General features: G+C 43.2%; 2 protein-coding genes across 4 annotated transcripts; both read right to left on the reverse strand.

Moving 5' to 3' along the window:
* Positions 1-78: 78 nt before the first annotated feature.
* and4 (actinodin4) lies at positions 79-2732 on the reverse strand. Its single transcript, XM_006808967.3, has 5 exons — positions 2619-2732; positions 2236-2299; positions 2096-2140; positions 1839-1999; positions 79-1282 (listed from the first exon to the last, which is right to left on the reverse strand). Exons 2-5 carry the CDS (start codon positions 2288-2290, stop codon positions 485-487), a joined length of 1059 nt encoding a protein of 352 aa, XP_006809030.2. The 5' UTR covers positions 2291-2299; positions 2619-2732; the 3' UTR covers positions 79-484.
* Positions 2733-3728: 996 nt separating this feature from the next.
* Positions 3729-11677, reverse strand: mcm7 (minichromosome maintenance complex component 7). 3 transcript variants are annotated; one of them, XM_006808955.3, is made up of 15 exons: positions 11473-11677; positions 9311-9390; positions 8670-8834; positions 8442-8566; positions 8179-8359; positions 7958-8095; positions 7725-7874; positions 7518-7632; positions 7300-7431; positions 6974-7057; positions 6501-6712; positions 6129-6394; positions 5846-6014; positions 4668-4777; positions 3729-4327 (listed from the first exon to the last, which is right to left on the reverse strand). In XM_006808955.3, the coding sequence occupies exons 1-15, from the start codon at positions 11501-11503 to the stop codon at positions 4114-4116; spliced, it is 2172 nt and encodes a 723-aa protein (XP_006809018.2). In that variant the 5' UTR covers positions 11504-11677; the 3' UTR covers positions 3729-4113. The 3 variants fall into 3 exon arrangements, with proteins under 3 accessions (XP_006809018.2, XP_006809019.2, XP_006809017.2); XM_006808956.3 differs by lacking the exon at positions 11473-11677 and adding an exon at positions 10806-11025; XM_006808954.3 differs by lacking the exon at positions 11473-11677 and adding an exon at positions 10033-10253.
* Positions 11678-12237: the final 560 nt, after the last annotated feature.

Genomic DNA, 12237 nt, shown 5'->3' on the forward strand with positions numbered 1-12237 from the left:
TCCTGCTGTTTGATTGCCCTTATAGGTTTTGGACAGAGAGGCAGGAAAAAGACTGCAGGGTGACTTATTGCTCCAGAGTGTATGGAAAATAACAGGAGTCAGCATTTATTTGGCTATTAAATGTACAGCAGAACAGACATAATGGCCTCCCAGCATGCATGCTGGTACTTCACAAGTGATTTTTACCTGCCATGTGGCGATGGGTGGAGCAAAGCTTTCCTTTTGAGGCTACTTTGCACCTTTCAAAAAGGATATTCCAACTCAAAATGCTACTCGCTGGTGAAAAACTGATTTGTTACAATTTATTCTTGTCAAAAAGAAAATAGATTTTTCACATACTGGCAGTTACACATTGAGTCATCGATGTAATTACACTGCATCTAAAAATGCGCTAAGACATTGGTTTTATTGACATTACATTTAAAAGATGTGAAAGTGTGCAACTTGGATGTTTTCATAGTCTGTTTTGTTCCCTCTGGATGTTTTACTGGCTCTCCTCTGCAGGCTCGTCAGCAGCATCAGGCCGTGGGTACTGGAAGCGGGCTGGATCGTACAGATCATCCCTGGGGTCGTAGGGTAGAGGGTGCTGGTAGTAGTAAGGGTGAGGGTAGTAGGTTACTTTCTTAATGGGTGCAGGAGGTGCTGGCTCCTCCACGTGTTCCTCCTCTTCTTCCTCCTCGACCGGAGGGGGTGGGGGTGGTGGGACCACAGCCTTTCCTTTGATGGGCCTGGGTGGGTTGTCAATCAGGCAGTCGGGATCCCAGTAGGGGTCACAATCGTACTCCATGCCCTTAAAGGTGCGGATGTGAGCTGGGGGAGACTTCTTGACAAAGACTGGGGGAGGTGGAGGTGGGCCAGATTTCTTAGGAGGAGGAGGAGGTGGTTGAGGCACTGCCACAGGAGCTGGTGCAACCTTCTGGGGAGTGCAGTGGGGGTGGTACCGAGGGTCACAGAGCACAGGTACTGCACCTGTGGGCATGTAGACAATGTGAGGCTTGCAGAGGGGGTCCTTTTTGTTACACAGGTAGAGCACATCGGCCTGTGAAATGGCTGGGGCAATAGGAAGAGCAGGGGGCTCTGTGGGTCTTGGGACCCCTTTCATTGGCGGTGGAGGAGGAGGAGGAGGAGGAGCAACAACTTTGCACTTCTTGTCTGTGGCTGGATCACACATGATCATAGGCACTCCCAGTTTGCTCTGGAAATAGGAAGCATCAGGGCCGTAGGTGTGCTCCAGGTACCTCATCTGCTGGTAGAGCATTCGCAGCTTGTCGATCTCATAGAGCTGAGAGGTGTAAAAAGAGTAAAGGAAAGACAAACTCAGGTTTATTTATGTAGCATGAAACTGCAAAAAAAAAAGCTGCCTCAAGTAGATTTATAATCTTCAGTTGGTTAAGAAAGAAACCCTGAGAAACATTTAAAATCTGAAATCCTTCATGATTATGTGTTTTTAAATTAAAAAGCTCAGTTGTAATCGCACTTCTCGACTAAGCCGAGAGGGGATGTGTCTCCCAAAATCCCGACCCTCTGAGATCAAAATGAAAAATCTTTTTTCTTCCTGCTTTTTTTTAAACTATGAAGGTTTAGATTTAAAATCTTCCACATCCAGATATAACATGTTGGTGCTGACTTTAAACAACCAGAACCTGGACTGAATTCAAAATTTAACATCCTTATTAGCTAAAATCTTACATTTGCTGGTCTGCAAAGGTGACTTGTCACAGTTTTCTGTTACTACAAAGAATGTTTAAAATAAAGAGCACCTACAGTGACACATTCTGAGGTGCTTATATAGACGGTGAATATTTGGGCTGCCCCAGGAAGCCCAAAGTGTTTCTTACCCCCTCAGTGTGTCCGATGCTGCTGTAGTATTTGTAGTAAGCCTGGAAGTCTGGGTTTCCTCTGTACCACCGAGGGTCCGCATTACGCTTTGGTCTGGAGTGAGTCAGAAAATCATTTGCTTTCTCTGCATCAATGCTAACATCGCCTACAGGGACCATCTCTGTAAAAAGAGGAGATGAAGCTGAGTCTCTCAAAAACAGTTGGAAAAACAGCACCTCTGCATAAAGGCTCAGAAGATTGTTCTTTTTTAACTTACGTTCCTGCTTTATGGCATTCAACAAAGATTTGGCCTCCAGCAGGCCTGAAAGAGGATGAAAAATCATTTGTGGATGTTGATTTTGATTGTTTTTGAGAGGTGAACCTGTGACATTGTGAAGTAAAAGAAGCAGAGCAGACCTGGGAGAAACACAAGACAGAAGAGTGCCCCCGCCAAACACGATGAAGAAATCATCTTGAACCTCTGTGATCATGAAGAAAAGGAAATGATCATTTTGAGGAAAACTGTTAGTTCGTACAAAATAACTCTGAATCAATTACATTTCACATCCACACATTTAACAAAGGTATGTGTCTAATACCAAAATTCAATTGTAAGACATAAAAATATGTCTTCAGGTAAAACTGTTCTGCAATCTGATGCTCTAAACGCAAAGATTAATATAGACTGTAGAATATAAATGTGGCTTGCAATTAATAACTTTATTAATTCAAATTATATTTTTGCTTCTTATTGCACGACCCAATATTGTAAAGAAAACACATCTGCCCGTTTTACTCACCTGACTCGGGAGGCAGTCTTCACTGGTCTGAACAAGGCTGAGTGGGTTAAATACACATCTCTGCGTCGGTTACCCTGTAACATTATCTTCTATCCAATCGGACTCTACCGACTTTGAGACCGAAATCTTGTCTCCACCTTCCTTTTAATACACTTTAATGTGGGGCCTTTGGCGCCAATTAAGAACAGAAAGCCTCAGGACTTTTGCAGCAAGGCCATAAAACAAAACAGACTTCAAATGGAAACTCCCCATTAAGTCTGGAAGTGAAGCATCACCTGCTGGGGCAACTGCAACCGTAGTGAAAATGCTGCCTACTAACACAATATCCATGCCAGAAAAGCTTACAAAAAACATAGATGACAACCCATGTTGCCTTAAACATACATTCATAATGAGACTTCACAGATTTCTGAAACACCACCGGTTTCTAAAGGTTGTTATTTTTACCCAGTGAACATCTGCTTTTTGAGCACAGGACAGCTATCTACAGAAAAAGCCGCCTTTTTTGTCTCGGCATGTTCAATATTCAGACTGCATTCTTACTGAAGGCCGTCATGCTAAACATGCAATAACACACACTGGTCAGTTTAATGTTATTCTCCCACATTCCCCAATCATAACGATGTTAAATGTGATAGATTGTGAATAATGTCCATGATGAAAATGTTAATTTCCAAATTTACATTGCTTTAGCTTCTTGCTGTATTAGATGCAATTATTTAGATACATGTCATCAGTAGACCAAAACATCTAGGTGACACATGATTACTAGTTACTCTACTGAGACAGTGTATACAATGTGTTAGTGGGTTACAGGATCATTCATTATACAGCTGGAAGCTTGCGGTTTTGAAAGCTAGATTTGGCAGCATTAAACATTTGTTGCCTTTTCTGAATATCCAAGCCTTTTGAAATCTTTGGTTCAGTGACTCACAAACCCAAAGTTGTGCAGGTTTTGTCTTTCAACGTGAAAATTGTTACTTGCAGACCTGTATGTTTTGTGGGCAGGCGTTACTCAAAGGATTAGCGAGGCGTCCCCACCGTGAAACCAGGTGTTCATACACATTTCTTCATCCCACATTATGTGCACAGAAGACTCGGCACCAGGCAGAGGATTGAACCATCATTTTATTTTAACTCTCACAATACAAGGCTCAATATAAATTTGTCTGATTTGCATCATCAAGTATAAAATGTACAGAAATGCTCAATGTTAAACGGATGCTTGCAGCTAAACCACAGGAAATACTTCACAATACTAACTTCTGACATACATATTTACAAGCAAGGTACTGTTAACAGGATTCTGGAGTTCTGGGTTTCCATTAGCTGGAATTCTTGCAATAATAGTCATATTTAAAAAGAATATTCCATCTGCTGGACTTACAAAATGCTTAACCTCATTACAAGTCTGTAGAAAACCCACAACAAAGAGTCCCCCACCCTCCCTCAGGTGACTGAAACAAAATGTGCATGAAGGCGTGTCCCGAGTTGTTCAGACGAAAGTGATGCGCGTGCGGGCCTGGTTGACCTGCCACACGTTCAGCTCTTCGTACTCCTCCAAGGCCTCCTGGAACTGGGCGGGCGTGAAGCCACGAGAGACGCAACGTTGCTCTGCTTCAGCCATGCGAACCAACCCACCGGCTCCACGGCCCTCTGCGGCGAGCTCGCGCACCAGAGAGAAGATGACGTCGGCCGGTCGCTGCGTCCTGCAGATGAGAAAGCAGACATTTAAAAAAAAAAAAGAAAAAGTTACCTTTAAAGCCTCAAGGAATTTTGAATAAACCTACTCAAAAATGGCACAAAGTAAGGCATGTAAACATGTACAACTACAAACTACATGTACAAATGCACAAACTACATTCCCTGCACGTTTTGAACATGCTGTCGTGTGAACAGAGCTCCATAAAAATCAAGCAAGTTTTACAGCTTCCTTCAGGACATGCAAGAAACTCATAAAACAGCTCTGAATCAGATGACATCCGGTCATGTTAGTCTGAGCTCACTGAAAGCCATATTTAAAAAACAGGCCTGGTTTTTAGCTCCAACCTTGTGGTGCTGGATTTGTCAGCCTGTAATGAATCCTTGGACATCTCCATCAGCCTCATGGCCTCGTTTACATCTTCCTTCTCTACGGTGTCCATCATGCGAAGTCGAGCCTGAAGTAGGGAGTTAAAGGTGAAGATAATGCTAAGACTGTAGTTTGAGTGAATGCACGAATAAGAGTTAAAAATAATCCTACAATATCCATCTCAACTTAGGCTGCGCTGTGCCGGCACTGTCAGACCGAGACAAGTGCAATGCCCTCTGGGATGCCCGGCAATTGCCCAAGTCTCCGCCTCTCAACACCAGCTAGTCTCTCTATAGCATGAAATCAAAACACCACACAAAAGATCCCATCTGAATACTGTTATGATCAATTTGGGTTTTTTGTAGAACACACTGATGACAGTCCTGGCCATGGTCAGTTTTGCATGGGTTTGCACAGCTGGTCCTTATGCACACAGGCTGACTGCCCACCCTGCAAAGCTGGCCAGGATCAGCAAAGACATTAAAGCAGCTCCGTCGTGGTCATGAAGAGGAAAATACCAAATGAGTCATCTGAAAACACACAAATAAGCTGATGTGCAGCTGTGGCACCAATACTGCTTGTGGCTGTGTTTTGCCCCCTTGTGGACATCTGTGTGCAGCACATTGCCTACCTGTTAACCTGAAGTGCTGGTTTTGCAGTAGGTGGATGACTGCTACCTGCACAAACAGCACTTTTGACAACCAGAGGCAGAGATGATACGAGACAGACTTAATTCAAGCTTTTTTAATAATATTCATGTTGTGAGTGGGTGTAGCGTTTTTGCTACTGGGACTGGTTTTGGCAGTCAGAGATTTTTGTCCAGCGTGGGAAAGAAGTGCTCACAATGCAGTAGGCCAGATTATCATCACTACCTGCACTGTAAGCACTTTATCCTACACTGGACGATCGATCAAGACAATTTAATTCCATTAAAAGCTCCACAAAAGTAGTGCAACCGAACCCCATACGACACTTTTCTGCAAATGTAAGTTCCACTGGAGTTTGATGAAAAACAAGAACAAATGTAACCCTGTTTCACTTCTTAAAACAAATGTCTGACAAAATTATAACCCTCCTGCAGGAGTTCAATCAGTGAGACTGGCCTCTAAATGTTTCCAGCCACCCACTACTACTCAAGTGGATGTGGAATTCTTACCAGTGCAGTGGAGAGGCGCAGGATGGAGAGGAGGGTACGAGCAGAGGTGAAGGTGGTGTCTTTGCTGACCCGAGCCTCTTTTCTCATTTCCACGTAAGCAGCAGTGATGTAATCGGCCAGTGACTCGGGCACCACAGGCTGCCGCTTCTTGCACAGAGATATATAACGCCTGATGGAAATTTATCATTAGTTAATATTGCCTATTACGCAGACCTATTTGAAGTATATTCTGAGCTACAACAATAACCTTCATGTGTTCATTTTTAAACATGCAAATTCTCACCTCATCAGTTTCATGTCAATAGGGGTGAAGTGTGTGGGCGGTTGGCGGGAGTGCTGGTGCACGTAGGTGATGTGCTGGGCCAGACGCAGGTCAGCATCAGCATCCGGTTTGTCCTGGATGAGCCACAGCAAGTCGAAACGGGAGAGCAGAGCAGCTGGCAGCTGAATGTTCTGCTCGATGCTCTTCCGGGGATTGTAGCGGCCATAGGCGGGGTTAGCTGCTGCTAGAATAGAGCAACGGGCGTTGAGGGAGGTCATGATGCCAGCCTGGAAGGGAGATTAAAAAAAAAAAAACTTGTATGGATGTTAAACAGGCATTGAATTTTTCCAGATACTTCCCCTAATAAAGAGTACTGGCAGTAATTAAGGATACCTTAGCAATGGAGATGGTCTGTTGTTCCATGACTTCATGGATGGCGGTTCGATCTGCATCCGCCATCTTATCAAACTCATCAATGCAGCAGATGCCCAGGTCAGCCAGAACTAAGGCTCCTCCTTCTAGAGTCATCTCACCGGTTAGGGGGTCACGCATCACTGCCGCAGTCAGACCGACCCCAGATGAACCACGACCTGTTGTGTACTGGCCTGAACAGCAGGCAGGGAACAAGAACAAGCTACAATTAGCTGTTGATCAAACGGTTAATACTTCAAGCTTCACTCAGAATAAAACTTCCAATTTAGATATGACAGGCTGTTGGCATTCAAAACTTTGCATTAAAACACAAAAAGCGAGTGCTCTAGTCAAACTACCAGAAGTTAAGACGTCACAGTGTAGGACCTAATGGAAAGTAAACGCCATACTAGATAAAGCATTATACCAGATAGGGGACAACAAACAGGACTCACTTCGAGGAGCCAGACGATCGATGTAGGACAGCAGCTGGGACTTGGCGACTCCTGGATCTCCCATCAGGCAGATATTAATGTTGCCTTGAGGAAGAAGAGACAACGGAGTAAGAGCACTGCAGTGATTACAACATTTAATGAGGAAAAACAACTTCAAAGAAATGTACCTATGGAATAAAGAAGTTTGGTCTTGTGCCAGCGTGATAAAGGAGCATAAATTATATTAAAATTATACATTAAAATTAGTATTAGAAAGCTATGTTACAATATGATGAAACAGAAGAAAAGGATTCTGCCGTCATAATCTTGTTTGCGTTTGTCCTCACCTCTGATCTTCATGCCTTTGGGAGCCTGTTCCACTCCTCCAACCAGCAACAGCAGCAAAGCCTTCTTCACATCTTCATGTCCATAGATCTCTGGCGCTATGGAGCCAGCTAGCTTCTCATAAAATCCTTCATCTATAAAGAAAAATATTCACCTCAGACACTAAAGACCAAGGTCTCAGTTTATGTGTTCCTATTGTAGTGATGTCCAACAAACAGACCTGTGATGCTTCGCAACTCCTCATCGGTCAGCTCCTCGTTACCGAGTTCATCATCCTCAGTCTTGTTCATGAGTGTAATGCTGTGACACTCCAGATAGGTTTCTGACAGGAGACCCTGAAAAGAGCAAAACCACAATACATTTCAGTGTCTTTCTGGAGAGGAGATTATTGCAGTAGCCCATGTGTACTTTGACAAGCAGATTATACCTGAACAGCCTGACTGAAGCCTGTGCGCAGCAGAGGGAGGAAGATTCCTGTGATGGCTACGTGGTCTCCTGGCTGGGCAAGACGTGTGTTTTCACCACGCACGTACACCGTCATGCTCCTTGGGATGTTTCCAACAGGTACTTGGTCACTCTGTGTAATACCAGACAAAACTTGTGAGCTAATGTAAACCAAAACAACTGAATACAAACATAACAAGTTTGGGAGTTTCTTACGTGTTCCTGAATACGCAGTTCCTGGAACTTGATGAATTTGGAGCCTCTCGTCTGCAAGTACAGTCGCCCTCCAGATTTGTTGGTGACACACTCTTGGCTGGGACACATAACAAGCGGCATGAAGGAAGGAGACTGGATCTGAAGGAAAACGAGAGGATACGATGAAAAACTTTGTTCCTGTGAAAGCATATAAATGTATAGATGATTAAAAACCGTCTTACTGGTTGGTAGGTCTCAGCGCCACACTGGTCACATGTGTATGTAGCCACGGCCATCATCGGTTTGACCTCAGTCGCTCGGGTCACAATACCCCGAACTGCAACCAGGTGACCGATGCTGTCGGCTCGAATATCACGCACCACTTTGGGTTTAGAGGTGCTTGGAGCTTTAAAGTAAAGCTCGCTGTGGGAAGAAGTTCACAGTTGGATAATCAAAGGACAAAGACATGCAGTAAAAGCTCAGCTCTGAATCCGATTCAACTTACAATCTCCTCATGAGTTCAGGCGGGTATTGATTACGAGGGTCTCTTGTATCTGCAGGGTCGCGACCCCTTTGTTCCATCATCAGCCTGTGCTCAATGTACACATCCAGAGAATCTTTGGCAATAATCTATGTATTTAATAAAATATAAAATAAAAAATAGACTCATTAATCCTGGGCAAAAATCACAATAGCAATTCATTTTTGGCACTTCTTAAGCTAATCAACATACATCTCTTTCCTTGTACTCTGGCAGCAGTTCGTGGACAGCATCAGCAAACAGCGCTGTGTAACGTTTAGCATTCTCACAGATGCTCTCGACCAGCTCGGGGTCTTCTTCAGCCACATCATCCAGATCCACAAAGAGAGCCACCTGCTCCCTGTGGGCCAGCGCCACCTGTACGCAGGCAATTAATTAGATGATCACCCAACCATCTTTACAGCTACTACTAACGCCAAACACACCTTCATCTACATTTAGAAGCAAAAAGGGAATTATGCATTTTGTAAATAGGTAAGAGCCTTTTTCCATCTTTCACATGGAAGCTTGATTAAGAGCCATTTAGTTTTGCTTTCACTTTTACATTTTAATGCAATCCACCCAAAACTATTCTACTTATAACAAAAATAACTAGTTCAAATAAACATTTACATTTATGATTTTGTCAAATCATAAATTTCTGCTTGTAAAGACAACAAATGGTGTCAAAGAACAGTGTAGCTAAAATGTTTTATTCACTGACCAGTGAAGCATCAGCGCTCATTAGCACACCAGATTTGTACTTTTTCTTTTAAGTGCAATAATATCAAAAATCTGCAATGAACCAACTCTGAAAACTAAATCTATACTCATTATTTCTGTAGTATACTCACAAGTTGGGCTCCATACTTGAACAGCTTCTTCCCGTTGTCATCCTCTGTGTAAAATTCCTGCAGGAACCTTTTGCATTTTTCTGCAAAACAACCAAAAAATACCTTCAGTACAATTTAACAGGAGGGAGACGAGAAAACAAACAAACAAACAAAAAAACCCAGACAGGCCACATGCAGCAAACACTAGGTGGAGATTGTTTGTTAGCCACACACACACACACACACACACACACACGCACGCACACACACAAAGAAAAGGCTGTTTACTTTAGTTCCCTTTAAACAATAAATCTTATTTCTGAGCTTAAAATCTGTTTAAATTGTTGATTAACACCACCGGCAATGGGCCTACACAGTGTGAGCTAATTTGTTGTCCTGCGACGACCCCCTTTGTTGAGTAACATGGCATCCTGTAATCTCGATGAGTCACTACTGCCTTACAGTAAAGCACAAACTGCCACTGATGTGTTACATGAAGCCAATTCCGCTCTGACGTTTCCACATAATAGTTTTAGAGCGAAATAACTGGCGACACGCAGCAGATAGCTTCTGGGCAATAATGTAAATACAACAACAGGCGCGCTCAGTTCAGTGTCCATTTTTTTTGTTGTTGAAAATATCCCCCCACTTCTCGAAAGAGCCACAACTGTTAACAATATTTAATTCAGCGCTTTGAGGAACGAAACTACTCTTGGCCGTGATAAATAAAATACTCCACTTACTTTGACGCGGTAGCAGCAAATCCGCACCTCTGCTTTTTTTATTTCTCTCTTCGAGGATGTTATTGTAAACAAAGCAGCACATGGCTTTTTGTGCCCAGTCACTCACGGTATCCCTCCGCCATCCCTCCGCTCTTAAAAACAGTCCCGGCTGTTGTTTTCAAACCACAGCCAGCCATCTTCTAATGTTAGCCTAGGGTTAGCCGGGGTGTACTGAACACAAGGCGCAGGCAGCCCCATCACTGCGAGCTTATTGCTCTTAATCTCTTGGCGGTGGGAGTAGCTTTCTTAATGCGATCGATGGTTCATGCACCACAAACTTCAGCCTTTAAGCGGTCGGTTAGATTCTGCGAAAGATGACTCGGGTGTTTGTGAAGTTTACTCGGACCTTTAGAGTGACTCAAGCACCGCTGCAAATTTAAACTTACCGTAACGTTGATGGTGTTGTTATAATGGTCGATTATTAGTAAAACCCTGCCCTTTTAGATGTTTGTGTAACAGAAATAAAGTTTGTTTACCCAAAGTAAACAATCATTTAGCGTCTTCTTACGCTTTTAGAAATATATATACATATTCTGACCCTCGGCGTAAACGTGCTAAACACAGAACAGCACGTTAACAGGTTAACTGACAGCAGCTAACGGGGTGCTTTGCTAGCTCGCTCGCTAGCGGTTACTAGTTAACCCGATTTCAAGACGTTTAAACACCTCAACTAAACTCTAAATGTGGACATTATAAAATTCAGTTATTAAAAAGCGAAGTAGGGGTTAACTTACTGCCATTGTGTACCATTAAATGTTAAGGTTGCGCTCGCGTTTGATATGAACTTAGCTAGCATTTGAGTGGCCTTTATAAAGTTATCTGAAACGATGATCAACTTTTCAGCCTAGTGCTTTGTCTTTGACTTTAAATGTTACACATTAAAAATGAAAAACTTCGCGACATTAATGATTATCTTTAGTCGAACAGCTCGCGTAACTGTTGAGACATGTGCTTGCTGCTGCACAGTGGCGCCTGCTCCTTTGTTTAAGGATCCATCCGGGTCACCGTGGAGCCAACAGCCTCTGTCAGTCGCGCGCGCGCACGCACACACACACACAGTACCGAAGTCGTTATCAAGAGGATAGCTAATGTTCACACAAGTTTGTGCAACTTATTTTAATACTGCTCCCGTGTGTCGCGGGTTTCTTGACACCATGTGCAAGCACTCATTTATTTTCTATCATTGTTTTCTTTAAAGTTGAGTTAGTAATGAAACGAAGAGGTAATGTTGCGCTATCGCACACATAAATCAGATTTTATATTATACCCAACTTCATAGCCAGTACACCCCGTGATATACGTTCACCAAGGTTTCGTGTGGGATTTTAGAAGTCATTTGGTAAAAAGTTGACTAAAACGGGCCAACCTGTTGCTGCCATGACGTTAAAGATGAAACATTACCTTTCTCTGCTTCGTAATCCTTGCGAGCCATGAGTGCAGGTATTGAGCTTCAGTTAAGATAACTTACTTCCAAAAACGCGAGGGGGGAAACGCAGTTTATCTCAAAGCTCGGTCTTTTTAAAAAAAATTTCACTAACACCGGACACTTATTCACTTGCAGCCAGCGCTTCTCCCCTATCTCGGTACAAGAAGTGGCGCGAGTCTGACGTCTCCCTCAGCCAATAGAGTCGCTTCTTTCGGCGGGGAGAGGCGGGATTCGGTGGTGGCGCGAAAACTGCGGGCAGTCTGGTGTCACCTGACTGTGCGAACTTCCGCCCCGTTTGTCAGGAATGGCGCGAAATGCGATGATTGGATTCATGCGCAACCCAGTGTCAACAGGGTGAGCGTGGAACGAATGAACCCAACATAATGTCATGATTTACAACTGTATTTCCCCATTTTATAACATACATGTTATATAGCAAATGTTTTTCTGACATTTTCACACATAAGGAGATATAATGAAAATGTCGCACATTTTAATTGGCATTAGATTGTATGGAAGCTTGTTTGTGACTTAAAAGTGCCTGTCATAGCCAAGTCAACATTTTGATGAGTCTTAAAACTTTGACTTATTGAGCAGCTCAACTTTAAGTTACTTACAACTAGGACTAAATTTTGAGACGCCTAATAATCACCCCCCCCCCCCCCCCCCCCCATTAATTTTCTTTATACAGTGCTGAATCACAACAGTAGTTATATAAATTAGCCATTTATCACAACAGT

The sequence above is a fragment of the Neolamprologus brichardi genome, chromosome 2, assembly GCF_056152115.1.
Source record: "Neolamprologus brichardi isolate AB-2024 chromosome 2, ASM5615211v1, whole genome shotgun sequence".
NCBI classification, from domain to species: domain Eukaryota; kingdom Metazoa; phylum Chordata; class Actinopteri; order Cichliformes; family Cichlidae; genus Neolamprologus; species Neolamprologus brichardi.